Genomic DNA, 26473 nt, shown 5'->3' on the forward strand with positions numbered 1-26473 from the left:
ACTGGGTTCAAACCTAGGATCCTACTGATTAACGTAAGGTCTGAGTGAAGGTTTCCAATTCCTTAATTCTCAGGTTACAGCTCAAGCAAAGTTCCTCCAGCGAGGAAGCCCTACATTAAATTGCACCTCTCAACTATATCTGTACCACCTAACTCCTGATTCTCAAGTCCAATCACTTAATTCTGGTTGGTGGTCTCTTGATTTCTTATTAGTTTTCATTGTTGCTGGGCTGAAGTTATGTCATTCTCTTGGAATTGTTTCTTTGGTCCTTCTATTCTTCATTCTGCCTGCATCTGCCAGATTCAGCTAGTTATGTGATAGCGGCATTAGCTTTATCAAAAAGTTTACTCTTAGTCAGCTCTTGTGGCCTAAGGCTTCAACTGCTTTAGCTACTAGTGCTGAGCTGCTAAAGCTGAATAAGGTTATTTGGAAAGAAGAATACAGATAATCAAATTTATTCTGTTACACTATGAATTGATAGTCAAATGGGAAACTCTGTTTTCAGCAAAGCTGTTGCTGAAGTAAAAATGGCTGGTAATAAAATGGCAACCTAATCAAGAAATATAATATAAACCAATGAAACCCAGATTTTGTTAAAAAACAGCTGGTGGATGAAGACTGTAAGATGAATTTGATACCTTGGTTTTGAGACAAACTCTTCTAACTATAAAATGGTGTTAGTGTTCTGTATATTATAAAAAATACCTTGCCCTAGTTCTAAAATTGGGTCCAACAAGCATTTCCATGTCTTTTAAAAAAATTAGTAAAATATAACACAGTACAGACCACAAAGAACTGTGTCAGGTACTGCTTGCCAGCACATAAAGTTCTTTGTAATGTGGAAGTCCAAGAGAGGAGATATTTCTAGCCTCTTTAATCTCCTTTCATTCAGGGACAGTTATTGCTTTATCATGTTTTTATCCCAGCCAGCAGCTAAGCACCATGTAGCTGCTTGCCCACTCCCCCTGATGGGATGGGGGAGAGAATCAGAAGGGTAAAAGTCAGACCTCATGGGTTGAGATAAAGATTAAGTTAAAGTTTAAGCAAAGCAAAAGCCATGCGCGCAAGCAAAGCAAAACAAGGAATTCATTTACCACTTCCCATGGGCAGGCAGGTGTTCAGCCATCTCCAGGAAAGCAGGGCTCCATCATGTGTCACTGTTACTTGGGAAGACAAATGCCATCACTCTGAATGTCCTCCCCCTTCCTCCTCCTCCCCTCAGCTTTATATGCTGAGCATGATGTCATTATGGTATGGGATATCCCTTTGGTCAGTTGGGGATCAGCTGTCCCAGCTGTGTCCCCTCCCAGCTTCTTGTGCACCCCCAGTCTACTCACTGGTGGGGTGAGAAGCAGAAGAGGCCTTGGCTCTGTGTAAGCACTGCTCAGCAGTAACAAAAACATCCCTGTGTTATCAACACTGTTTTCAGCACAAATCCAAAACACAGCCCCATACTAGCTACTATGAAGAAAATTAACTGTATCCCAGTGTATTGGGTTTGCATGGCAAGGTTTTGGTTGCAGGGGGGGTGGGGTGGGGGAACTACAGGGGTGGCTTCTGTGAGGAGCTGCTAGAAGCTTCCCCTGTGTCTGACAGAGCCAATGCCAGCCAGCTCCAAGATGGACCCACCGCTGGCCAAGGGCAAGCCAATCGGTGCCTCTGTGATAACATATTTAAGAAGGGAAAAAACAAGTTAGGGCTTTTACAGCTGGAGAGAGGAGTGAGAAGATGTAAGAAACTCTGCAGACACCAAGGTCAGTGCAGAAGGGCACGGAGAAGGTGCTCCAGGAACCGGAGCAGAGATCTCCCTGCAGCCCATAGTGAAGACCATGGTGAAGCAGGCTGTCCCCCTGCAGCCCATGGAGGAAGGATGATGGGGAGTGGAGATTCCACCTGCAGCCCATAGAGGATCCCATGCTGGAGCAGGTGGAGGCACCTGAAGGAGGCTGTGACCCTGTGGGAAGCCCACGCTGGAGCAGGCTCCTGGCAGGACCTGTGGACCTGTGGAGAGAGGAGCCCACGCAGGAGCAGGTTTGCTGGCAGGACTTGTGACCCCATGGGAGGGACCCACGCTGGAGCAGTGTGGTCCTGAATGTCTGCACCCTGTGGGAGAGACCCATGCTGGAGCAGTTTGTGAAGGACTGTCTCCCGTGGGAGGGACTCCCTGCTGGAGCAGGGGAAAAGTATGAGGAGTCCTCCCCCTGAGGATGAAGAAGCAGCAGAAACAACATGTGACGAACTGTCCATAACCCCCATTCCCCGTCCCCCTGTGCCTCTGAGGGGGGCGGAGGTTGAAGCCAGGAGTGAAGTTGAGCTCGGGAAGAAGGGAAGAGTGTGGGGGAGGTGTTTTAAGATTTGATTTTTTCTCATTGCTCTACTCTGTTTTGCTTGGTAATAAATTAGATGAATTTTCTCTCTCAGTTCAGTCTGTTTTGCCTGTGATGATAAGTGGTGAGTGATCTCTCCCTGTCCTTATTTCAGCCCACAAGCCTTTCATTATACTTTTTCTCCCTTGTCTAGTTAAGGAGGGGGAGTGATAGAGCAGCTCTGGTGGGCATCTGGCCTCCACCCAGGGTCAACCCACCACACCCAGCCAAAAACCAGCACATACTTACAGGACAGCACTGTGACAAAGTCCCTAAGCATCCAGGTTGCAATCTGCGTGAAAATTCTCATCTCCCACTGCCAGACTGTCCAAATGTCCAAGGTGACAGTACAGAGCTGCAGTGTGCAGCAGTGTTACAAAGGACACTCTCCTGACTTTTGGCGAACACTTCACTATTCTGTAACTGCTAAACTCTGAAGCCTTAACCTCTGTCAGAAAAGAGTCGTGGCCCTTACCACTCTGGTGAATGCTTGTGCAATGTTAATAACTGAAATAATGAGAAGTGAAAAAAGATCACATTTGTCCGGAGATGGCAGGGTTGGGGGGAAAGTACCATGTATTCCCGGACCTCTAGAAATAGGTAGAATATGCAAGCACAAGGAAGAAGAGCAAACGAATAGCTGTAAGTACGGAGGGTGTCAATTGCACCTGTATAATAGGTAATCAAGGTTCTGAAATATCTACCTGCAGCTTGTCTGGGAAACCCAGGCTGTGAAAACAAAGTACAGCATAAAACAAGGGACTGTACTAAAGCAATTGAGAGAAGATGAGAGGAAGATAACGATCAGCCCTGGACCGATGAGGCATTCAGCTATGGAGACAACAGTTGGTGAGTAAATTCTAATGGTAACAGAAGTGTTAGAGGTTGGAGAGACAGAAGAATAGAATTGCTATTAGCTTCTAAACTACACAAGAGGCCATTCAAATACGAGCACGTTGTAGCCAACGCCTCCCCCATCCCTGGAGAGCTGCTGAGAGCTCATAGCAAGCATTCTTTGTCTTGCCTGTCCCTGCGAGCAATGCTGGCCTGCCCACTTGGAAACTTACCTGGTGTTTTGCGTGTGTGTGTGTATATTTTAGGATGCATGAGTGAAATAACTTGTGCTTTAAAATAAAAATGCTTTCCCTTTCTTGTAATTTCTCACTCTGAGCTTTGCAGCAGCGCATCAGTGTTTAGGTGGTTTGGTTTGGTGTGGAGTTTTCTGTTTTTTTTTTTTCTTCTTTCTTTTTTTTTTTTTTTCTTTCTTCCTCTCCCTTTTTCTCAACGTCAGTTAATAGTTAATCATAGAGAAAGAAGTATTTGTTATCCAGCTTCCAGGCAGTGGCAGTGTATGGCTTCAGTTCCAGAACTGATTCCCTGTCTTGCAGGCCTTTTTATTCCCAAGCACTGTGACAAGTTGCTAGCACAGGACTGGGAAGAAAATGTGTTACTGGGCTTGATCACAGCAAAGACTGTACTATGCTGTGCTGTGTCATCTGTTCTGATGCACTCATGGAGATTAAATGTGGTCAAGATATTAAAAAACTTCTCAAATCTCCCATGTATCCTTTTCACTGCTCTCTTTACCCTTTATCCTGACCCATTGTTACACATTTCTGAAGACCTTCCAATATTTCCTTGCATGCCCGCCCCATATTATGAATATTTGAGGTAGTTATGAGCATCTCCCTTCTCTCTGCATCTGTGCTTCTGTATGTTATCCCAAGCACACCACTGATCCATCAGGATGGGCCAATAAAGCTATACAAAATGCTGGCCTGTAAGATCTTCAATTTGTGAGGCCATTAATAAGGAAGAAATTGTTTCAGCGGGCACAGGAGAGAATTTTCCATAAATGTTCAGTATGCTTCCATGGATTTTTAGCACAGTATACCAATGTTGTAATGTACATGTGGAAGCAGAGCTTAATGTACACTGGAAAATGGAAGAAGGATGGTTTCTGGGACACAGCCTTTCAGTAACAGCCAAAAATCAAATGCAAAACTTTGTTTCAGATGCCAATTCAATGAGCTGAGCTCTGAACATTTTCAGAATTAATTCAGATTACTAATAGTCCATTAAAAGCAGGTAAGATCCCCACTGCACCAATGCAATGATAAGTAGTATTTGAGAATGTCTGTATGCTTTGCTGCCGTTAACCAGCTCATTGTCAAAATCACTGTCACACTGAGATTAAAGGACTTCTAAGTGAAGAACCATGCTAGCTACAATTTATGTAGTGAAATAAAACATTAAGAAATCTTCCTTTCTTCCTTTCTTCCTTTCTTCCTTTCTTCCTTTCTTCCTTTCTTCCTTTCTTCCTCTCTCTCTCTTTCTCTCTTTCTCTCTTTCTCTCTTTCTCTCTTTCTCTCTTTCTTGTATGGTGCTGGTAGTTGAAATTGAATGTCATTTTCCTTAGTTGTGCCAGTTTTGATCTTCCCATCGGCTCTCCTAAGCAGGGTCACTTGACTGATTTTTGTTTCGTTTTTAGGGCAGAGGACCATGTCCAGAAAAAAAAAAAAAAAAAAAAAAGCTCATTTACATGGATATGGGCTAGCCCACTTCCAGGAAAAAGTATTTTAAAGGTCAAAGGGAGGTAACTATACAGACACCAAAGAAAATGCAGGGGTTGCCAATGTTTAGCACTCTCAGGCTCCTTTGGTAATCTCATTCTAGGCCAATATACACAAAAGTTTTACCAGACCAAACCTGTCACCCCACGTCTGCATCCAGTGCCTGAAAACTGAAACAGCAGCATTACCAGGCCAGTTCTTGCTGTTTCACTGGTTGTTTAGGCAGGTGTGTGCAGAGTTTGAGTGTACCTTGCTGTAGTACAAGTACAGTCTACACAGAAATAAAGTGAACAGCCAGTGTGATATGAAGTAGTCCATACTGATTACATGCTATAAGAACTGAATAGCAATTAATGTGTGTGTGTGTGTGTGTGTGTGTGTGCATGTGTGCATGTGTATATGCAGTTGTTAAACATTTTCAGATACTGTAACTTCTGGGATCTTTAGACTTAGCCCAAATAGGAAGTTCTTAAATTACACCCATAAAATTTATCCAGCTCGATGGTGCGGAATGAATGGTGCTAAGACCACATGAGAGGTAGTTCAAAATACAATGTATTTTATGAACAATTGTATACAATGTATTTCAAGAACACTTTCAAATACTGATACTTTGTATCCTCAAGAGTTGGGGGGGTGATTTTTGTTACTGTTTTTAAACACATTAGAAATAACATTTAAGAGTTACTATTTCTCAGCTATTTAACTGAAATTTAAAGTTCCCACTAAAGTTTACAGTTTAAAGTTCCCACTAATTCACCCCACTGTCCCAGTACAGATGCAGAACTCCACTACTATGCTATATAGCACAGCCACCCTCACCCATGTCCCCCAGAAATGTAAAGCAGAGCTCCCAGAGCTTCCTTCAGATCCTCCATGAGGCTCCTCCAGGTGTTTGTTTTTGCAAAAGGGATGGTATTGTACCTCTTCTCCTCCCTGAGATATATTTCCATAGCTGTTTCATTGATCCATCAATCATTTGGATGTTTTTACTTAACATTCCGATTGGGGTTTTGGAGTTCCTAATTGCTTTTGCTTTGTATATATATGAGGCTTATCTGGCTGGAGGCTGACACACACATGCTAATGGATCTATCATTTAATTGTAGAAGACTCTAGTTTAAATGTAGGAATCAAATAGAAAGCTGACTGGTGGTGTTTATAAGAAGGTAACTAAGCAGAAAAGCCAAGAGGGCCTCATATCAAGGAAAAAAAAACCAACCAACCAACCAAAAAAACCCCAACAAATGCACTGTGACATTTCCCTTAGTGCTGTAGTCACAATTCCAAAACAGGCGGTTGCCTGAATTATAAAATAAAGTCTATCAATGAATTTTCTCAATTTCATAAAAGAAGGCTGAAGAGTTTTGAACAAAGTTGTCTGCTAAGGAGGGAAATGGCAAAAGAGCTAAAAGGTAACAACACATACTTGAAAACCCTCCTGCTGCCTTATATTTGTCTGGAAAAAGTAATATATATATAATCTTCTAAAAAGATAGAAGTTTCCCCTCTTTTTTGTACATGTATCTAGTATACTTTCTAGGGGATGAGGGAGGGCGGTAAAGGGAAAGAACTAGCTAAGTTTCTTACCCTAAAAATGTGGGAGCCATTATGATTAATAAGTAAGAAAGATGCACGGAGGTGGGGGGTTTGCTACTGAAACTTTTTTTTCAGTTTTCCAAAGAAGTTACATAAAATTATGCCAGTGAAGATATTTTATAATGTTATGGGTTCTAAGAATATGAGGACTAAACCAAAATTAAAACAGAAACCAAAACAAAATCCCTGAAAAGTTCTTCAGGAAATTCTAATTCTCACATTTCTTGAAGATTTATTTATATTTATTTCAATATTCCTTTATTAAATGAAAGAATGATTTATTATTGCCAAAAAACACTAGAAATTTATGAAAATCTGTGCTGTTAAAAAGAAAGGAAAATCTCCAAGTAGCCCAAAACAATTTTATTTTTTTTAATTGCGAATTTGTGCTTAATCTCAGTATAAATTAGTTTAATATTATCTGTGCCAGGAAGTAAAGTTTGTTAGTTTGAGCAAGTCTGCCTTAAGCCAGGCAAGTTAGTAATATTAGAACACCGATCTGTATTTTGCTGTTAAGCATTAAAAACGAGAAGCATTTCTATTTTAAATGGCACGTATTTAGCAAGGAGATAACCCAAGCATTAGCGTGAGAGTATTGCATTAGTCTCTCGTTTCCCTCAAGCTGCTGAGCAAGAACGGGTCTCTTGCTTCCCCAGTAGGAAGCAGTCCCAGAACATCACGTTGCGACTTGTGCTGTTTTCTTACTGTCTGGTCTCTTAGAAGAATTCTTTAGGCTCTCAGCTTTCCTCGCAATGGTCAAAAACATGCTTTATAGGTGAAGGTATGACAGATCTATGTACGTGTTTGCCTGTGTACGTGCGTGTGCCGTGAGGTTAAAAAAAAAAAAAAATCACGTTTTAATCCACGAGAAGGAAATACTACGTTACATTTAAAAAGGAAAAAAAAAAAAAACAAACCCAACGCTGTTCTCACGCGGCTTGAGCGTTTCCTTCCCTTCTTCTTTAAACCAACACATGGAAGGACTTAATAACAGAAAGAAGCTGTAGGTCGAAGAGGACAAGGTTGATAGAGATTATTTAAATATAGCTGAGGAAGATCTCTATGCAGGCAAACACTAAAAAGAAAGAAAAAACAAAAGCAACACGTGAAGCATCCAAAGCATAAGCGGGAAGCAACGGCGGGGCGGGGCGGTAGCGCCGAGTGCAGCCACGGATTGGTCGGATTTTGCCGCAGACCCGCGGGCAGCGAGGAGGAACGGGACGGGGCCAGGGGCGCCGCAGCCCGAAAAGCGGGCCCGGGGCCGCCGCCCCCTCGCCTGTCACCGGCAGAGACCCGGAGCTGCCTCGGAACAGTCACCCGCGCGTGGGGGCGGGGCAGGAAAGAAACAAGAAGAGGCGCGGGCCGAGAGCGGGCAGGGGCGAGAAGCGCGGGGCGGGAGTCCGGCCCCGCTGGCGACGGGCGGAGCCGGCGGACGCGTCCCGGGGGCCGGTGCCGGGGAAAGCGCCTGGGCCGCCATCTCGCGGGAAGCACGTGCCGAGCCGAGCCGCGCAGGGGCCGCCCGGGGCCGGCGGGCGGGGGAAAGGGTGGAGACTGCGGCCGAGCCCCCGCCTCCCGCCGCAGTCCTCAACCAGGTCGGCTCCCGGGAAATATACCGCGGCGCCGGGGCGCTGGCGGTGTGCAGTGTGAGGCTGTAGAGAGCGATACCATGTCTGGCAGAGGCAAGGGCGGGAAGGGGCTCGGCAAGGGGGGCGCCAAGCGCCACCGCAAGGTGCTGCGCGACAACATCCAGGGCATCACCAAGCCGGCCATCCGCCGCCTGGCTCGGCGCGGCGGCGTGAAGCGCATCTCGGGGCTCATCTACGAGGAGACGCGCGGCGTGCTGAAGGTCTTCCTGGAGAACGTGATCCGCGACGCCGTCACCTACACCGAGCACGCCAAGAGGAAGACGGTCACGGCCATGGACGTGGTCTACGCCCTCAAGCGCCAGGGACGCACCCTCTACGGCTTCGGCGGCTAAACTCGAGTCACAAACCGTACACTGTCAAAACACAAAGGCTCTTTTCAGAGCCACCCACAAGTTTCACGACGAGAGCTGTTTATTACTTAACCTTTTTGAGTTTTAAAAGTTTTTAATACATCTGTAGTGTTAAAACACTTTTTGAGTTGTTAAAAGTTGCTGAAATTTAAAAGCTGTTTCAAAGCATAATCCCTCTCTAAGAAATTCTGCAAAACAAGTGCTGCAAAATTATTTCGTTAGTGTAAACTCAGTGCAGCATCTATTATGTAATTCAGTAATTTTTTATTTTTTCACTAGTGACAGCAGTATCGCTGTCACCGTGTAACTGCAAAGCACGATTGTGTAGATGCATGCCTGTGCTATGACGGTTATAGTACGGAAGTCCCTGTAATTACGTTAGTATTTTTTTACTCCAATAGGAATGGAACGATTACAATCCTCTAATTTGCATAAAGCCCTTATAAATAGAGGGGCAGACGCCATTTTCGATCTTGTAGAGGTACAGTGAAGAGCTTGGAAAGAAACTTTTAAAAATGCCTGAGCCGGCAAAATCTGCTCCAGCACCGAAGAAGGGCTCCAAGAAAGCCGTCACCAAGACGCAGAAGAAGGGTGACAAGAAGCGAAAGAGAACAAGGAAGGAGAGCTACTCGATCTACGTGTACAAGGTGCTGAAGCAGGTGCACCCCGACACGGGCATCTCGTCCAAGGCCATGAGCATCATGAACTCCTTCGTCAACGACATCTTCGAGCGCATCGCCGGCGAGGCCTCGCGCCTGGCGCACTACAACAAGCGCTCCACCATCACCTCGCGGGAGATCCAGACGGCCGTGCGGCTCCTGCTGCCCGGCGAGCTGGCCAAGCACGCCGTCTCCGAGGGCACCAAGGCTGTCACCAAGTACACCAGCTCCAAGTAAACCGGTTTTAAACTACAACACAAACGGCTCTTTTAAGAGCCCCCATTTTTTCATAAAAAGAGCTGCAATTGCAAATTAAGATAACCCGAAATTCAAAACTTTATGTGACTTCAAGCTGTGAACTATGATTTTACAAAAATGTTTTTTAAAGTAATAAACAGCTCTCGTCGTGAAACTTGTGGGTGGCTCTGAAAAGAGCCTTTGTGTTTTGACAGTGTACGGTTTGTGACTCGAGTTTAGCCGCCGAAGCCGTAGAGGGTGCGTCCCTGGCGCTTGAGGGCGTAGACCACGTCCATAGCCGTGACCGTCTTCCTCTTGGCGTGCTCGGTGTAGGTGACGGCGTCGCGGATCACGTTCTCCAGGAAGACCTTCAGCACGCCGCGCGTCTCCTCGTAGATGAGCCCCGAGATGCGCTTCACGCCGCCGCGCCGAGCCAGGCGGCGGATGGCCGGCTTGGTGATGCCCTGGATGTTGTCGCGCAGCACCTTGCGGTGGCGCTTGGCGCCCCCCTTGCCGAGCCCCTTCCCGCCCTTGCCTCTGCCAGACATGGTATCGCTCTCTACAGCCTCACACTGCACACCGCCAGCGCCCCGGCGCCGCGGTATATTTCCCGGGAGCCGACCTGGTTGAGGACTGCGGCGGGAGGCGGGGGCTCGGCCGCAGTCTCCACCCTTTCCCCCGCCCGCCGGCCCCGGGCGGCCCCTGCGCGGCTCGGCTCGGCACGTGCTTCCCGCGAGATGGCGGCCCAGGCGCTTTCCCCGGCACCGGCCCCCGGGACGCGTCCGCCGGCTCCGCCCGTCGCCAGCGGGGCCGGACTCCCGCCCCGCGCTTCTCGCCCCTGCCCGCTCTCGGCCCGCGCCTCTTCTTGTTTCTTTCCTGCCCCGCCCCCACGCGCGGGTGACTGTTCCGAGGCAGCTCCGGGTCTCTGCCGGTGACAGGCGAGGGGGCGGCGGCCCCGGGCCCGCTTTTCGGGCTGCGGCGCCCCTGGCCCCGTCCCGTTCCTCCTCGCTGCCCGCGGGTCTGCGGCAAAATCCGACCAATCCGTGGCTGCACTCGGCGCTACCGCCCCGCCCCGCCGTTGCTTCCCGCTTCCGCTTGTGGGGAGCCCGCGGAGGGAGGTTTCCTGGGCAGCGCTCTCTTTGTTCGCTTCGGCCGTGGCGGCTCCGCGTTTTCTTTGTTTACCCGGATATTGCGCTCCCGACAGCTGCTCCCTCCTCCGTGCAGCCCTGGGGGCCGGGCCCCGAGCGTTCAGCGCTTTCTTGTCCACGCGGAGCAACCTCCAGGTCGCTGCGAGAGAGAGCAGGGAGCGAGGACCTGGGCTGCAGGGAAAATGGTCGGTGAGGGGCTCTGGTGGGAAACGCTTGGGCCTGAGGCTCCTCTGAAGGCAACTCGGAGTGGCTGCCGGGGAGCACAGGAGTCACCGCCCGCTTTGCTTCTCTTCAGCCACCCCCAGCCCCGCAGGCGGTTCCATACGTAGCGCTGGCCGCAGGGCTCCGGACTCGCTCCCGTCCTCTGAAATAGAGAAATGCTCGGTGACGTGCAGCTGAATCCAATAAGCAAACCCCCCCCCCCAACATTAAAGACATTACCAACCCGATGTCTGTATGGTATCTATGAAAAATGAACAATAACCAAGTATTTTTTCTTCAAAGGAGCAATCCAGAATTTTTTCTGTGTATTTAACACTGTGGCTAACAAACCTCACATACATGCTGCTTACAGTAGCTTGGACTGTATTTATAAAGCAGATAAATAAATACTGAAAGAGTTAAAAAGCTATACTTTTAAATTAAACGTGTTAAGATTTTAAAGGTTACTTACACACTCAGAATCCAAGTGATATGGCTATGGTACTTGCCAGTTGTTATTAGTATTTTGTGCACTTCAAACATGTCTACCTTTTAAAAATGATTGACATCTTTTTAAATTTGTACAGTAGTTGATGTAATTTCATCCCTGAACATAATTTACGGAATCTAGGCAATATCTCCAGAATATTTCTTGGCAGAATATATTGCCTAAATTCAAGGGAAAACATGACTGAGATACTAATGTATGAAGTTACAGGTGTCCAAAAACGTACAAGTCTTTTCTATAATTATAATTGTCACTGTGAATTCCATTTTCATTCAAACTGTTACGTTAAATTAAAAGAATTGCCACTCAAATATATATGACATAAGCATGCAAAACTAGCTTTAATTTAGATTATGTTCACTTTTTGACTGAACAGGATGAATTAGAACTGTTTATAGAGTAACTAGAAGGTTTGTCACTAGTTGACCTGCCAGGATAGTGCCTAATATTACCATTTGGCTACACAAAGTCTGCTTTGTTCTTTATGTCTGAAGATCTGTGTCTAGATATCTTTCCTGAGGCAGTTATATACAACCTTCTGAATACTAAAGGAAGCCTAAAGGAATTACACTAAATCTTTTAGTGTGTCAAAATCATCATTTCTTCATAACTCTTCCTAAGTGCAGGGTGAGTATCTTAGTATAACTTCTCCCTCTAGCATTATAACCACTGGAAGACTTGGAAAATCATCTTCCAAAGTGTCCTGGCAGAAATGGGTGATGCAGAGGCTGAGACTAGTAGCTTACACATTAACTGCAAATCCCTTTCCCCAAAATGTGGAGCGCATTTGATATAATTTAATATTATGCTTTCTAGAAGGCTGTCTTGCCTGTAGGTTGCTACAAGCAGCCAGACATGTTGCCCAAATGTTTCTGTTAGTGGCACAGTCAGTTCTCTCATAGACCCACAGGTTTTCTTAGACAAAACCAGTTAAAACAGAAAGAAAATTTTGCTGCTGAGTATAATTGCCTAATGAAGTTACTTTTACTGTGTATTGGAGATAACAATTATTATTTGGATCAAAGTTTAGGATCTAATGCCCAGATTATAGGAACTACATTTTGCTCATGATTTTGCACACATAGTACTAAAAGATAAATGAAAATAGAAACCTTTGCAAAACTCTGCTCCATTAAAAAAAAAATCTGTAGCTTTTCAAGTGTACTTTAATTAGGATAGTCACCTTATTTAATCTTTAAACTATAATGAGGAAATTGCATTTGTTGCAGTAAGGCAACATCTCACCATGACTGCACAAGAAAGTACATAGTTAGTAAAAAAATAATCATATCAGTGTATTATATCTAACTGCGAAGTTGCTGTTAATTTTATTGAGAGGTTATATGGCCATTTAAATCCATATCTGTATCTGCTACAGCCGTAATAGTAATACTATACAAACTAAAGTCATGTAAGATCTTTTTAAGAGTACATTATTCCTAACATTGCAAACAAAGTAAAGGTGAAAAGGGATAGAAAAGCCTTTCATCTTACTTTTTAACTACGCAATTTTAAGATTTTTGATATATAGACTGACATTATCAAGTTATCCCTAACATAACTGTGATTTGTAATATTTGAGAGATCTTGGTTAGAGTGGTTTTTCTACACCATGAGCTCTTTAGAATATGAAGGTGTATTGGAACCCAGTCATACAGTTAAGGCATCGTATGGTACAGACCTCCTCTTTACTACTGTTTGTTGTATATGCAAATGAGAGAAAGCTCATTTATTTAAATTTGCTTTATTCCTTCATCCAGTGGAACTTGCTCAAAAGCCACAAGTCTCTAATACCAGTAGATTTGCCAGCACTCTTACTATGTAATCCATCTGATTTGCAGGACATTCACATTTGAGGCCTCGGCGTCATGCCAGCATAGGGTTCACAACAGGTACAACCACTAGCGGCTAAGAACAAAAATAGGGAATGCTAAGAAGTGGGCCTCAGTATCACAGAGGGTGAAACTCCAGTTACTGAGATGAGCAGAGTAGTGACTGAAATAAGAGATGTTTGGAATGAAATTCTGAAGTAAATAATGAATTTCTGGTCACATGACAAGAATTTGGAGAGATGTGCTGAACTTACCTCCACACTCAGAGACGGGCAAGGCCCTCTCCTGTGATACCAACTCTGATTTCCACATTTAGGAGTTTGTTCACAGAGAAATCTCACTCCTGGATACAGATACCCCCACAGGCTTCCTACGGAATTCCAGTGCTTTGATCTGGAGGTGCATGCTTGCAGCCCAGAAAGCCCATCATATCCTGGGCTGCATAAAAACCAGCATGGCCAGCAGGTCGAGGGAGGTGATTCTCTCCTCCTACTCTGCCCTTGTGAGACCCCACCCGGAGTACTGTGTCCAGCTCTGGGGTCCCCAGCACAAGGAAGACATGGAGCTGTTAGAGCGGGTCCAGAGGAGGGGCACGAAAATGATCAGAGGGCTGGAACACCTCTCCCGTGAAGAAAGGCTGAGAGAGCTGGGGTTGTTCAGCCTGGGGAAGAGCAGGCTCTGGGGACACCTTATTGCAGCCTTTCCACATAGAACGATGGAGAGAGACTTTTTACCAAGGCCCATAGTGACAGGATGAGGGGCAACGGTTTTAAACTAAAAGGGGGTAGATTTAGATTGGACATAAGGAAGAAATTTTTTGCAACGAGGGTGGTGGGACACTGGACCAGGTTGCCCAGAGAAGCTGTGGATACCCCATCCCTGGAAGTGTTCGAGGTCAGGCTGGATGGGGCTTTGAGCAGCCTGATCTACTAAAAGATGTCCCTGCCTACAGCAGAGGGTTGGACTAGATGATCTTTGATGATCTCTTGCACCCCAAACCATTCTACAGTTATGATCTTCTGACATACAAATATGCAGGCATCTGTTCTGGAAATATAGAAGACTTTTTAATCATGTGTTTTACATCACTGCAGTTTTTCAAGAAGAAAAGCATCAGTACCAAGAGATATGTAGCTGCAGGTAATGATCGATAGAACAGCATAATGAAAGCATTACAGCACTAAATGCATCCACTTGCTAACAGAACCCTTAGGCACAGATGCTGTTGCCATATCAGACTAGTCTGGTCCTCCAGGCACCTCTCTTCCTTTATGTTTCTCTCCACAAATGACCCCTGATGTCCCACTTTGGCCATGATACAGTCCTACATATAAAGCCTCTCTGCTGCGCAGGTTGGGAGAAGAGGTGCAGGGGCTACTATCTTGCTATAGGTAGTATTTTCCTTCCTCCAAGCCCAGAGCATTCCTCCTTTTCTGGGGATGGGGAGGGCAGAGGTGCTGCACAGGTGGGAGCTACAGCCTCAATGCAGTGTGCTGCAGACCATCAGCTGCAGCTTCTGGGAACACCCTAGCAAGAAGAATCAACTAGACAGTCCTTTTCATAATTTATAACAGTGAATCTAAAGAGCTTTAACATTGTGCTCTTGGGTGATACTTGTGCCAACAATGCAGAAAATTAGTTCAAATAACATCGCCCACCATTAACTGACACAACATGAGAAATAGCTATGCACAGGGAGCGAAGCGTGGCAAGTTTGAAAATCCCACTTAAAACAGCAATATATGAGTGCTGCAGGGAATTAAAATCTTCTGAATGGAAAGATGCTATACTGTCACTTTACAGGGCAGGTCTGACAAGTTAAGGATCTAGATCAAAATAAGCTATTTCTCCTAAAGCGTTTCTCACTTAATTTCTAAATAAAGTGAAATCACAGGGAAGTTTTACATCTTTTACATAACAAATGCCTACAAAGGAAACCATTTTTAGATATATGGGTTTGGGATGGTCCCCTATTTATTTTCATGCTGCACATCTTTTCCACTCCACCTTCAGACTTTTAGGTGCACACCCCCCCACACACACACTTCACACTATAGGTAGCCTGCAAAGTCATGAAAGTTGAGCAGATTCAACATTAAGTGTTGCACCAATCACATTACAAGACCCAAAAGAATAAGTAAATCACAATGATTAGCATCCTTCTATTAAAAATGATGAAGAGTTAGAAAGCAAATACATTACTCCTCTTCAGATGAAAGCCAAAAGTTTTAACACATTATTACGGAACATGTTTTTAGCTCCCTATCAAAAGCAGCACACAAAAACGACTTAGCACCAAAGTACTTTTGTGAAGACAGCAACACAACTCTTTTCTGACTGTGTGGGTGGCTCTGAAAAGAGCCTTTGGGTTATAAAGTTATGTTGCGAAAAACAGAAGCAGCTTTGCTCTGCAAGCTTATTTGCTTTTAGCTTTGTGGCTCTCAGTCTTCTTGGGCAGCAGCACGGCCTGGATGTTGGGCAGCACCCCGCCCTGCGCGATGGTCACCTTGCCCAGCAGCTTGTTGAGCTCCTCGTCGTTGCGGATGGCCAGCTGCAGGTGCCGGGGGATGATGCGCGTCTTCTTGTTGTCGCGGGCCGCGTTGCCCGCCAGCTCCAGGATCTCGGCCGTCAGGTACTCCAGCACGGCCGCCATGTAGACGGGCGCTCCAGCCCCCACCCGCTCCGCGTAGTTACCTTTCCGGAGGAGCCGGTGGACACGGCCCACGGGGAACTGCAGCCCGGCCCGCGACGAGCGCGACTTGGCCTTGGCGCGAACTTTGCCTCCTTGCTTCCCGCGGCCAGACATACTTTAGGCGTTTAAAAACCTACAGCCTCCCCACCCAAAACAAGACCGAGAAAATCATAGTGACGCAACGGCTCTTCCCGTTTTATGCCTTCCCTGGGCGGGATTAGGGCTTGGTGATTGGCTGGAAGCGGTCATTGCTTATACAACCAATGAGAAGACGGATCGTATTGTGACCAATCAGCAACAAAGATACACCCCCGTGCGGGAAGATCCAATGGAATTGTACGAGTTGGAGGTCTGTATTTGCATAACGCCCTATAAATACGGGGCTCTGCAGCCATTTTAGCTGCTGATCGTGTTTTGAAATAGAGAAAAAGTGTTTTCAAAATGCCCGAGCCGGCCAAGTCCGCCCCTGCGCCCAAGAAGGGCTCTAAGAAGGCGGTGACCAAGACGCAGAAGAAGGGCGACAAGAAGCGCAAGAAGAGCCGCAAGGAGAGCTACTCGATCTACGTGTACAAGGTGCTGAAGCAGGTGCACCCCGACACGGGCATCTCGTCCAAGGCCATGGGCATCATGAACTCCTTCGTCAACGACATCTTCGAGCGCATCGCCGGCGAGGCCTCGCGCCTGGCGCACTACAACAAGCGCTCCACCATCACCTCGCGGGAGATCCAGACGGCCGTGCGGCTCCTGCTGCCCGGCGAGCTGGCCAAGCACGCCGTCTCCGAGGGCACCAAGGCTGTCACCAAGTACACCAGCTCCAAGTAGAGCGCCTCGGACCGTCAGTTTTAACCCAAAGGCTCTTTTAAGAGCCACCCACGTTTTCAGTAAAAGAGCTGTAAGATAGTAACGTCTCGGTCTTATTAGGTGTGAAAGTTTACTTGAGATACGCTAAATAGGATTTGAAAAAGTTCTGTTAAATGACAGTTATCAGAACTTGCAAAGATTAAAGATCTGTTTCTGAAATCCTTGATAAGTATTTGACAACTTCAAGGAAATTTAAATGTGTAAAGTATTACTTCATAAATGTTACCGTTCAAATGCTTTTACAATAAATGTAAGCAGTATTGTTAAGCTTTTTTTCAGCAGAGATGTGAGACATGGTACATTATACCACGCGTTCCATCATAAATAAGAAATTCACATAGCTTCCAATAGCTACGTTAACACAGACACCCCAAAAAATGAGGGTGAGGAAAAAATAAAAGACCCTGATCGTTTTGGGTTTTTATAGCTGTCCGGGGATATTCTAAGCTTAAAAATTTTCCCTTCTGTATGAGAAGACGGGAAGCAGCCTTGCAGCTGTGAAGACAAGAAGACTAGGAGAAGCGAGGACACCTCTAAGGCAGGGTAGACGCTTTGGGAGGACGAGCTGTCCGGGGATGCGTGGACCCGGCATCACGGGCAAGCGCGGAGCCAACTCCAGCAGCGTTCCTGTCCCGTCCGCAGCGCGGGCTTTTCGAAATCTGCTAAAGGCCCAATAAGCGGCTGCGGCTTCCCCCATCAGCCAATCACAACCGGCCGCAGGCTGAGCTCCCGGAGCCACCGGTGCTGCAGGATGAGCTCCCCGCCGCTCTGCCGCTGCGCTCCTACCGGGCGCAGAAGCCCCAAGCGCAAAGCGTCCTGCCCGCAGTGGCTCAGGACAGCTGCCCGGTAAGACCTCCTGCCGCTCCGGCTGCACCGCCGGCAAGGTGCGGAGGAGAACCTCCGGTAGCTCTTACCCGGCTCCCGTCCACGGCGAACTCCTCCTCAAAAAGCAGGTCGGTGAAGTCACGCAGAAATTAAGACCTGCCCCGTGACAGCGCTGCCAAGCGGGAAGGTCATTGCCAAGGAAGCGGCAGGAGCCGTGCTGACAGTTCCCGGCTACGGTCACTAAGAGGTGTGGCAGTCGCACCCATGTCGTTAGGAACCGCGCTGGTTAAAGCACCGAAAGAAACCTCCGAGCCCCAGAGCGATACCCGCCCTAAGCAGTCCCTTTAACATATACACCCTCTTGCGGTGCTCAAAAAAAGTCAGCCTTTAGAAAGAGTTTTCGCAGGGAATGTAAACTTTATTTTTCCAGGTCTTAGCGTAACCACGGCCGGAAGTTTAGCGTCCCATCCACTCCACAGACGAACGTCCCACACGGACAGTGACGTGTGGTTAGCTCTGCTGCAGGCACGGAGCTCGGTGACAGAGTGTATCAGCCCTTTCGGGGACAATAGTGGGTGGCTCTTAAAAGAGCCGTTGGGTTTAAGCATTTCCACTTCAACACTTCACTTCTTGGGCGCCGCCTTCTTCGCCTTCGCTGCTTTCGGCTTGGCCGCCTTGGGCTTGGCTGCTTTCGGCTTCACCGCCTTTGCCTTGGCCGGGCTCTTCGCTGCCGCCGCCGCTTTCTTGGGCTTGGCAGCCTTAGTCGCCTTCTTGGGGCTCTTGGCCGCTTTCTTGGCCGCCGCGGCCGCCGGCTTCTTCGCTTTCTTGGGGCTCTTCTTCGCTGTCACAGCCTTCTTAGGCTTCTTGGCGGCGCTGGCGGGCTTCTTAGCTGCCGGCTTCTTGGGCTTGGCTGCGGCCGCCCGCTTCTTGGGGGCTTTTTCCTTCACTTCCCCGGGCTTCTTGTTGAGGCGGAAAGAGCCGGAGGCGCCGGTGCCCTTGGTCTGCACCAGGGTGCCCTTGCTGACGAGGCTCTTGAGCCCCAGCTTGATGCGGCTGTTGTTCTTCTCCACATCGTAGCCGCCGGCAGCCAGCGCCTTCTTGAGCGCGGCGAGGGAGAGCCCCTTGCGCTCCTTGGAGGCGGACACGGCCTTGGTGATCAGCTCGGTGACGCTGGGGCCCGCGGGCTTGCGGGCTTTGGAGCCGCCCGCCGCTTTCTTCGGCTTCTTGGCGGCAGCCTTGGCGGCGGGGGCCGCGACAGCGGGAGCGGCGGCGGGAGCGGTCTCCGACATCGCTGCAGAGACTTCTTCCTAATCAAAAGAAAGTAATTGGACTACAGTAACCCCGATGCCTGAATTTATAGCGAAGCGGTGATCTGTGATTGGTGCTTTGCAGAGCCCGCCTAACTGTTAGCCAGGAAGAGCTTTTCGTCCTCCGAGTCTGTGTTTCTTCGGAGTTATAAATTCATATTTTTTGTAAAATACGTGCCACGAAATCACCCCAGTTTCTTCGGGGAGTGAAGAGAAGACTCTGGACTTTCATTCGGGGGAATTCCTTGCTGTTGGGACCCCAGATGAGGGAGAAAAGATGTGTTTAACCCCGCGTTGTGTAGCCACAGAGACCCCCGGAACGGCAAACTTTTGTTTTTCCTTCTAAATTATAATAAAACCCGTAGATAAAAAGTCTCCCTCATAATGCAGGCTTATTCTTTAGAGGGTTTTCTCCAGATTAGGATAGAAACCGAGAGGATAGCTTCAGTATTTTTGTCGTAAATTGATTTCAAAGAGAAGGAAGTAACACAATTTCATGGCTGAGCTTTGAATATGGATAAAGATTCCACTCCCTTAACCATATCTTTAACTATTAAGGATACAGTATATCCACAGAATTTCGTGTTTTGGGAAAATAAAGGACCTTCAGAAGAATGTATATACTGTTGAAAAGTGTCTGGAACTTGCCAGGGCTCTGCATTTTTTGTCGTGTTCTCTAAGTGAATAGCAAGATTTTGATATTTTAAAAAATATTTTCTGTTTATAAAATGAAGTTGTCGATGCCTAGTTAATACATATAAATTCCGGATAAACTGCTAGTTTAACACTTTCTCTGTTACAGTCGTGTATACTATTATTTTCTAGGACCTACAGAGGTCAGAAACAGACTTGTAGGGGGAAAAAATGTCAAACAGGTAGAGATATACTAGTAAGTATTGTGTACTACTTAAACATTAAGGGAGCCAGTTGAAGCCTCGATTCTCCCCAAATAAATAATGTGGAAACCTGGGCTGTGTCAACAGGATGCTTCAGCTTCAATATTACCTATAAATATTTGGACACAGATTGTTGGGATTTTTTTTTCCCTTTTTTCATAGGTTTCATAAAACCTGCCATTCTCTTCTTTAAAGGAAAAGGAAAACTTGCCAATTTAGGTTTTCATCCAAGTCCTCCGAATATTGAAATAATTTGCAGACAATCCTCATGAATCAAAATCAGCTTTAATTATTATGATCCCACTTAATTATTAAATCTCACAAGGTGACAACAGAAATTAATTACAATTTTTAAGGACTGCTATGAATTGTTTGGGATGATTTTTGATTAAAGCAGAAGACAAAAGCCTTGAGCAGCCTCTAACTAAAAAACAGCCAGAATTTTTTTCCTTAGTTGAAAAGAACAAATGAAGTCCAAACCTAATATTTTGCCCCATTGTACTTTGTAAAAACTTGAATGCAAAACGTCAGACGGCTCTTTCAGCAAAGTAGTGTCTGTTCTAGCATGGGTGAATTTGAGATTCTAGAAGAGAAGCAGTAGGTTGCAAAAGGCCTTGGCATTTATTTTCATATATTAAATGTTGAAGACATGATTAAGTTATAATCAATAGTAAGTAGTTTTAGTTGAAATGAGATCAATTAAAATGACAAGGATAAATGAGACACATTAGAATAACAAAAGTGAAAACAATGAAGTATCACTTTTTCACATGATCTTTTCGTTCTATTTTTATTTTGTTGTATCTGCATGCAGGCCACCTAATAAATACTTTGAAGGAGAGAATAACAAGAAGGGAAAAGCAGAGAAAGGGAAAAATTTTCAGTACCCCACAGTAAAAGACAGACTGAAAAGCATAGTGAAGTGGGCTGTGAAATCTTCTCGTGGGAACGTAATGTTATAGCCACATAAGCAACTAGACCAAATCCACGGTAGTCATAGAGTTTGGAAGCTCAGAATGGGAACCCAAATGAAAAATAGGAATGTTTTTCTGAGAGGTAAAAAGGCAGTTGCTTGTAGCAAGTTGAGTGCATTATGCTTATTTTCCAGGTTAAGTGGACAGAGATGGCCATAAAGCAGAATCAGACTGTAAGTGATACAAAGGCAGCCAGGAAGGGTTGTCATCTATCCACGTCTGTTTAATGTATTGCTCGTTCTTCTGGGAATAAGAAGCTTAATGTGCCTTGATCTCTGTAGCTTTGACAATTTAGCGTTACATCTCTAGAAATCTAGTTTATTACACTTGAATCTGGTAAGGATGCTGGGAGCAACTGGGAGTGGATAGTAACAACTGGTGCAAGAGTGCAGCTGTAGCCCCAGGGGTAGGTCCTATTAATCAGTTCCATCCCTCACATCCACACATTTGGGCAAGTTTCCCTTCAAGCTCACTCTTTGTAAACCTGTTCTCAGTCCACCAGGAAAGGAGAGATTTCCTTCCCCTCCCTCATAACCAGGCTGCACGTTAGAGATAAACACAGGAGGTAGACAGAGATGGGAAAAGAGCTCAGATCTTCTCCCAAAGTAGCGGCAGTCCCTTGAAGTCCATCCGCAGCGCATAGGGATTGCTGTCCCTACTCTGTGACAAGTTTTAAAGGGACAAGATCGTCCGCTCTTTTGTAAAGAAAGCAGATGAAGGTGGTCGTGATCCAAGGATTTCAAGGAGCAGAATTTACGACTTCTCACACTTTTAGTTCTGGATGGGTCTGTGTAAATCTGCACGTCTTTTAAACAGTTCCTTCCTTCAGGTGCTGACTATTTTGAGTTGCACTTCTGAAGTTCTTTGCTTTTCCCTCCTAGTCTGAGGCGCTGGAAGACTTGGCAGCTGGCCTTCAGCATTATGTGTCAGCATCCTTTGTTGTACCTATTCCTCAACCATCAAACTGGTCCTGTTCTGCATAAAACATTATTTGTGGTCTATTTCTGAGCGATGAGAATTTTCCTGGTCTTACCAACCATTTCTGCAAAAGGCAATTTTTTATTAATTTTTTTTTTCTTTTAGAGAAGGACTTTACAGATATGAAGTGGTGTGAAATGGGGAGGCTTTTCTAGGGTTGTCCTCCGCACCACCACTGGCCCCACCAATGACATTTTCTAGTTAATTGGATAAAATAAACTTGTCAGCAGCTCTGAACAATTTTCAGGTTTGCATTGCTGGAAATAGTTGTTAAATGCAAAGCTGGACCAAAATAACAATTGTCAGTTTTTAAAGAGACCAATCACAATCTACCTTAGAAATAGCATTGATATTGCCCTGGGTGTTTCACAGATAAGAGGAAAAGACAAAGGAAAGCAAGCATTCCACCACCTAACTTAGCAAATCTTTGGTAGATTATGGAACAGTTTTTCAACCTGATAGAGAAATTTTCTTACTGCTAAGCAACATTACTTGAAAAATTGAAAAATTAAAAATGAACTGGTAATAAATAATGCTTGCAGTTTGCATGTGAAGAGACAAATATTTAAATGTGACTCATTTTATACTAAATTTCAATCAAACAGCAGAGATTGAAAGTTCTGTTTTTCCTTTCCAAGCACCCTGTCCAAATGCAGGTTCTGTTTATCTCACACTCAGAACTTCAAACCCATTTCTTATGTCTCCTTAAAATGCATACTCTTACTTCCCCCAAACGGAACCTCATTCCCATGCATCATCACACAACATGCCCTGGCTTCCTTCCTTGCCGATCCATATATATGTTAGTGCAGATTACAGACGATCCTACAAAATGCCAGTGCATCTTCCAATGCAAGGATCTTCAAAACAAAAATAGGTCGCATGTAAGAAGTGATTCCTAAAACTGTATAGCAGAGGAAACACTTGGGTTTTTTTCTTATCAAGACAGAAGCTCCACACGGAGGAGAAACAGATTAGACATTAGACAAATAGAGGTAGATTAGATATTCAGACTGCAGGAGGAGAACAATCCAGATAAGCTGATTAGCCAAATTTAGCTGAAAACCTACACCCATTTAATTACAATTACTATTGTTAGCATGGTGAAAACTCGGAGAAATTATGAACTTTTAATTGAAGCATGCTATCATCTTGACAAAGACTGATTTTGCAGACATTCAGGTAATCACTCTCAATATTAATAATAAAAACACCATATCAAGATCAAAAGACATTAGTCAAGTCTGTGGCCTGCTGCAAGAATATTGACAATGCTGATTCAGCAATTGCAAAGTTTATATAGTAGGGAAGAGTTAAAATGTCAAAGGGCTGTCAGTAGTGAAGAAGCCTGTATCCTTTTAGATATATACTTCAACTAAGCTAACAAAAACATACTGACAGCTATTTAAGTGTTAGGGCAATCACATCTCCTAAAAAAAAAAAAAGTGTCTTGCCTTCTAATCTTACACCTACCTTCATGCTCAAAGAAGGGTCAGCTAGAGCAGGGAGACACTACAACCTCTCTGGGTAGCCTGTTCCAAAAAATTCTGTCTTATGTTTAAGTAGAATTTCCTGTGTTTCAGTTTGTGCCCAATGGCTCCTTTCCTGGGCAGTACTGAGAAGACTCTGGTCTGAACACATGGACGAGACTCCTCAGAGCCTTCTCTTCTTCCAGCTGAACAGTCTCAGCTCTTTCAGCCTCTCCTCATATGGGAGATGCTCCAGTCCCTTAATTATCTTCATGGCCCTTTGCTGGTCTCACTCCAGTTACGTCCATGTCTCTGTTGCATTGAGGAGCCCAGAACTGGACACAGCACTCCAGATGGGTCTCACCAGTGCCGTTTGGAGAGAAGCAATAATTTCCCTCAGTACTATTTTACAAATAATACTTCTCTGGTTTAATTTGTGAAACCCATTTGCAGATCAACCCTGAATGGCACTCCTGTCACTTTTTAATTTTGGTAGTTAAATAAAAGTAGCTTCAAAAAACATTGTAAACTCTCACACAGTCCTTAGTTTTAAGGGTTGTCAAGACCAGTCTGAGCTACCGTAATTTGATTCAGTGATCAGTTTGTCCGTGACTGTGGGACTTGCTAAGGTTAGTTGGAGTCTCAGCAAAACTGCCACTTAAAAAAAAAAAAATCCCTACATTCTAGGGTCATCAAAAGGTGGGGAGAGGTGATTCTGCTGCTTGCCATAAATGCTAAATACTTGCTAACCAGCAAAAAAAAGAAGGGCTGTGCATCGTAATGAATCAGCTTCAAACTCTCCTTGTCTGTCCAGAAAATGACAGCCTAAAGCATAAAAATATTCCTTCCAGCTTCTGAAAGCATTTGGATCAGAGATCCTCTTGTAACCAAATTTTACTTTTCTCCACCATCATTGGGACTGCGAATTATCATTATTATTAGCGGCATTACTACACATAGGAATCCCAGTTATGAGCAGGATTATGTTCTACTTTGTTATGTAGACTAATTAGCTATTGTTTTCAGTTGAAGAAAAAGAGGAAGCAGATAAATGCAGAAACAAAGAAAGATAGGGACCTACATGCAAAAACGTGGAAATGTAACCCTATCTGTAACTCTCACTGAGAGCCTGGAAAAAATTGAAATGTGGTATCTGAACCTCTGTCACATGCTGTCTGTTCTCCCAGGTGCACAACACAGTCAAATGACAGTTCTTTTTTTGTGAGTCAGATTGCGAATACTGATTCAGTCAGAGATGGAAATTAAAACTAAACCATCAATATAGAAAATCTACATCCTACCCCTTCAGTGGCACTCAGGATGTACATGTTATTAGATGCCATTTCCTAAGCTGTCAAAGTTGCTAGCCCTTCATGCTGAGTGAAGGGAAATCGGATGCTGAAAGTTAACCTGTGATAATACACAGTAGACCCAGCTCCGCACCCAGCCTATGCAGCCACTCTGTTACTCTTAACATATCTGAAGAACATGGACAAGAACTAACCACATGATAAGGCATTCTGGGTTAGAAATTTATGCTTTGCTCAGGTTTACAAACTCGGCACATCCTAGGGAAGGAATACCTCATTGATATCGAGTTGTACTAATTACCAGCTCAGCCAAATTCAAGGAAGATATGAATAAAATGAAGAATTTACAGTACTCAGACATTGTTTTTTAAGACATAGGGGAAGAAATTAAAACCATGTTTAACTGGCTTGCTCCAAAATTAACTTTATAAACCATCTCAGTAGAGAATGCAATGCTTCCCTAGAGCTGGCTGATACGCTGCAGATTTTTTTCTGTTTCATTTTATTTCATGATAGAAAAATATTAGAAGTGAAACTAAGACTCACGGAAACTCGGTCCAGCAGATATCTTACACACCCCCCACACCTCCCCCCAGAGGATAGAAAGCTATATTTAAATGTTTATCATTGTCAACTATGAAATTAAAATGTTGTGTCAAACAGAGTTCTGTAAGGATCAGTCCTAAGCCTGGTATAATTTTATTTATGATCTGAATGATAGTCTACAGGGCATATATAGAAGTGCTATGAGTACCAACAAAGAAATGCTAGAATGGTGGAGGACATCTTATGCACTGAAAAATGCCTGATAAATTTGAGATGTCTTCAAAAATGTGTAAAATACTTCACCTGGGAAGAAATATATGTGTTATAAATATTGGACAGTAGCAGTTGACTAGAGGCTGAGTAGATCTGGATCTTCAGGTTATAGTTATAAGTTGACAATGAATCAGTAATAGTATGTTACTAGGTGTTAGGAAAGGAACACAATGACAACATCTACAATACAGATGATGATGATCTTGCTCTGTAGTCAGGAATGGTATAGTCTCACTTGGAGTTTTAGTCCTAGTTTTTAGTACTGAACTTCACGTAGTGAGAGGTGAATAATATGAGAATACACAGAAGAGAGCAACAGTAATTATCAGACAGGCCTAAGAACTATTCCCTAATGGAAAGGCACATACAGTTGGAATTCCCCGACTCAAAGAGAAGGCTGAAAAACTGAAGTTTCTTCTCAGACACTTAAAACATGAAGAGGAAATAAGTCATCTTTCCTCAGTATACATCTTAGTAAATACAAGAATTAATGTTCTTCCCTGCAACAAGTTAGCAGTAAGAAAATAATTTTTAATATGGAGTGACACACTATAAAATGTTACTTGGGAAGATAGCAGGGTCTCCAAGAATCAGCAAAACTGAGCAACTATCAGAAATAATGCATGTTCAGTTGACTCCTGGTGATGGGTCGAGAGCAACAAAAATTGCTGATGTCTAGGTACTGGTAATTATCACAGAACTAGAAGAATCTATGCGGGCAGGGGAGGAGTGCAGGATACAATAGACTTGGCATTTATTAAGAGTTATGGAGCCATCTCACACAGCATTCTCATTTGGGATCTGAGGGAGTACAGGCAGGATCAGCAGGCTGTTAGATGTTTGAAAATTGTCTGTAGAACAGTATGAAAGGGCTGTAGTTAACAACTTAATGACTGTGGGCAACCAGTAAAGAAAAAAATGCCCCAGGGATGAATGAATACTTGATATTAATTGGTGTTTTCGTTAAAGATCTGGTTGATAAGAGGGAGTGTACCCTTAGCATGTGTGGATGATACTGAGTTAGGAAGGGTAGGCAGAGCCAAAAGTAAGACATCAGTTAAAAGGGACTTTGATAAACTTGAGGTATGGGGCAAAAGCAACCTTTGCAGTTTGTCAAAGAGAAGTGCAAAGTTGTGCACATGAAGCAGAACAGCTACTTGTATCAGCATGGGCTGGGAAATGACTGGTCTGACCTGGGCAGAACTTGGATGTGGTGGTGGCTT

General features: G+C 44.9%; 6 protein-coding genes across 6 annotated transcripts; 3 read left to right on the forward strand and 3 right to left on the reverse strand.

The window, feature by feature from the left end:
* The first annotated feature begins 8192 nt into the window (after window positions 1–8192).
* LOC129215326 (histone H4) lies at window positions 8193–8595 on the forward strand. Its single transcript, XM_054848141.1, has one exon. The coding sequence runs from the start codon at window positions 8205–8207 to the stop codon at window positions 8514–8516; it is 312 nt and encodes a 103-aa protein (XP_054704116.1). The 5' UTR covers window positions 8193–8204; the 3' UTR covers window positions 8517–8595.
* Window positions 8596–8719: 124 nt separating this feature from the next.
* LOC129215294 (histone H2B 7) lies at window positions 8720–9547 on the forward strand. The gene has a single exon (XM_054848114.1). The coding sequence runs from the start codon at window positions 9050–9052 to the stop codon at window positions 9428–9430; it is 381 nt and encodes a 126-aa protein (XP_054704089.1). The 5' UTR covers window positions 8720–9049; the 3' UTR covers window positions 9431–9547.
* A 69-nt stretch (window positions 9548–9616) lies between these two features.
* On the reverse strand, window positions 9617–9990 carry LOC129215328 (histone H4). Its single transcript, XM_054848156.1, has one exon. The coding sequence runs from the start codon at window positions 9976–9978 to the stop codon at window positions 9667–9669; it is 312 nt and encodes a 103-aa protein (XP_054704131.1). The 5' UTR covers window positions 9979–9990; the 3' UTR covers window positions 9617–9666.
* A 4177-nt stretch (window positions 9991–14167) lies between these two features.
* LOC129215267 (histone H2A.J) lies at window positions 14168–15925 on the reverse strand. Its single transcript, XM_054848080.1, has one exon. The coding sequence runs from the start codon at window positions 15923–15925 to the stop codon at window positions 15536–15538; it is 390 nt and encodes a 129-aa protein (XP_054704055.1). The 3' UTR covers window positions 14168–15535.
* Window positions 14168–18818, reverse strand: LOC129215230 (histone H1.10). Its single transcript, XM_054848022.1, has one exon. It carries the CDS (start codon window positions 18784–18786, stop codon window positions 18121–18123), a length of 666 nt encoding a protein of 221 aa, XP_054703997.1. The 5' UTR covers window positions 18787–18818; the 3' UTR covers window positions 14168–18120.
* LOC129215288 (histone H2B 1/2/3/4/6) lies at window positions 16253–16711 on the forward strand. Its single transcript, XM_054848100.1, has one exon. The coding sequence runs from the start codon at window positions 16253–16255 to the stop codon at window positions 16631–16633; it is 381 nt and encodes a 126-aa protein (XP_054704075.1). The 3' UTR covers window positions 16634–16711.
* Window positions 18819–26473: the final 7655 nt, after the last annotated feature.

The sequence above is a fragment of the Grus americana genome, chromosome 1, assembly GCF_028858705.1.
Source record: "Grus americana isolate bGruAme1 chromosome 1, bGruAme1.mat, whole genome shotgun sequence".
In the NCBI taxonomy this organism is placed as follows: Eukaryota; Metazoa; Chordata; class Aves; order Gruiformes; family Gruidae; genus Grus; species Grus americana.

Coding starts and splice junctions, on each gene's coding strand:
- LOC129215326 (XM_054848141.1), top strand. CDS start 8,205: ATGTCTGGCAGAGGCAAGGGCGGGAAGGGGCTCGGCAAGGGGGGCGCC.
- LOC129215294 (XM_054848114.1), top strand. CDS start 9,050: ATGCCTGAGCCGGCAAAATCTGCTCCAGCACCGAAGAAGGGCTCCAAG.
- LOC129215328 (XM_054848156.1), bottom strand. CDS start 9,978: ATGTCTGGCAGAGGCAAGGGCGGGAAGGGGCTCGGCAAGGGGGGCGCC.
- LOC129215267 (XM_054848080.1), bottom strand. CDS start 15,925: ATGTCTGGCCGCGGGAAGCAAGGAGGCAAAGTTCGCGCCAAGGCCAAG.
- LOC129215288 (XM_054848100.1), top strand. CDS start 16,253: ATGCCCGAGCCGGCCAAGTCCGCCCCTGCGCCCAAGAAGGGCTCTAAG.
- LOC129215230 (XM_054848022.1), bottom strand. CDS start 18,786: ATGTCGGAGACCGCTCCCGCCGCCGCTCCCGCTGTCGCGGCCCCCGCC.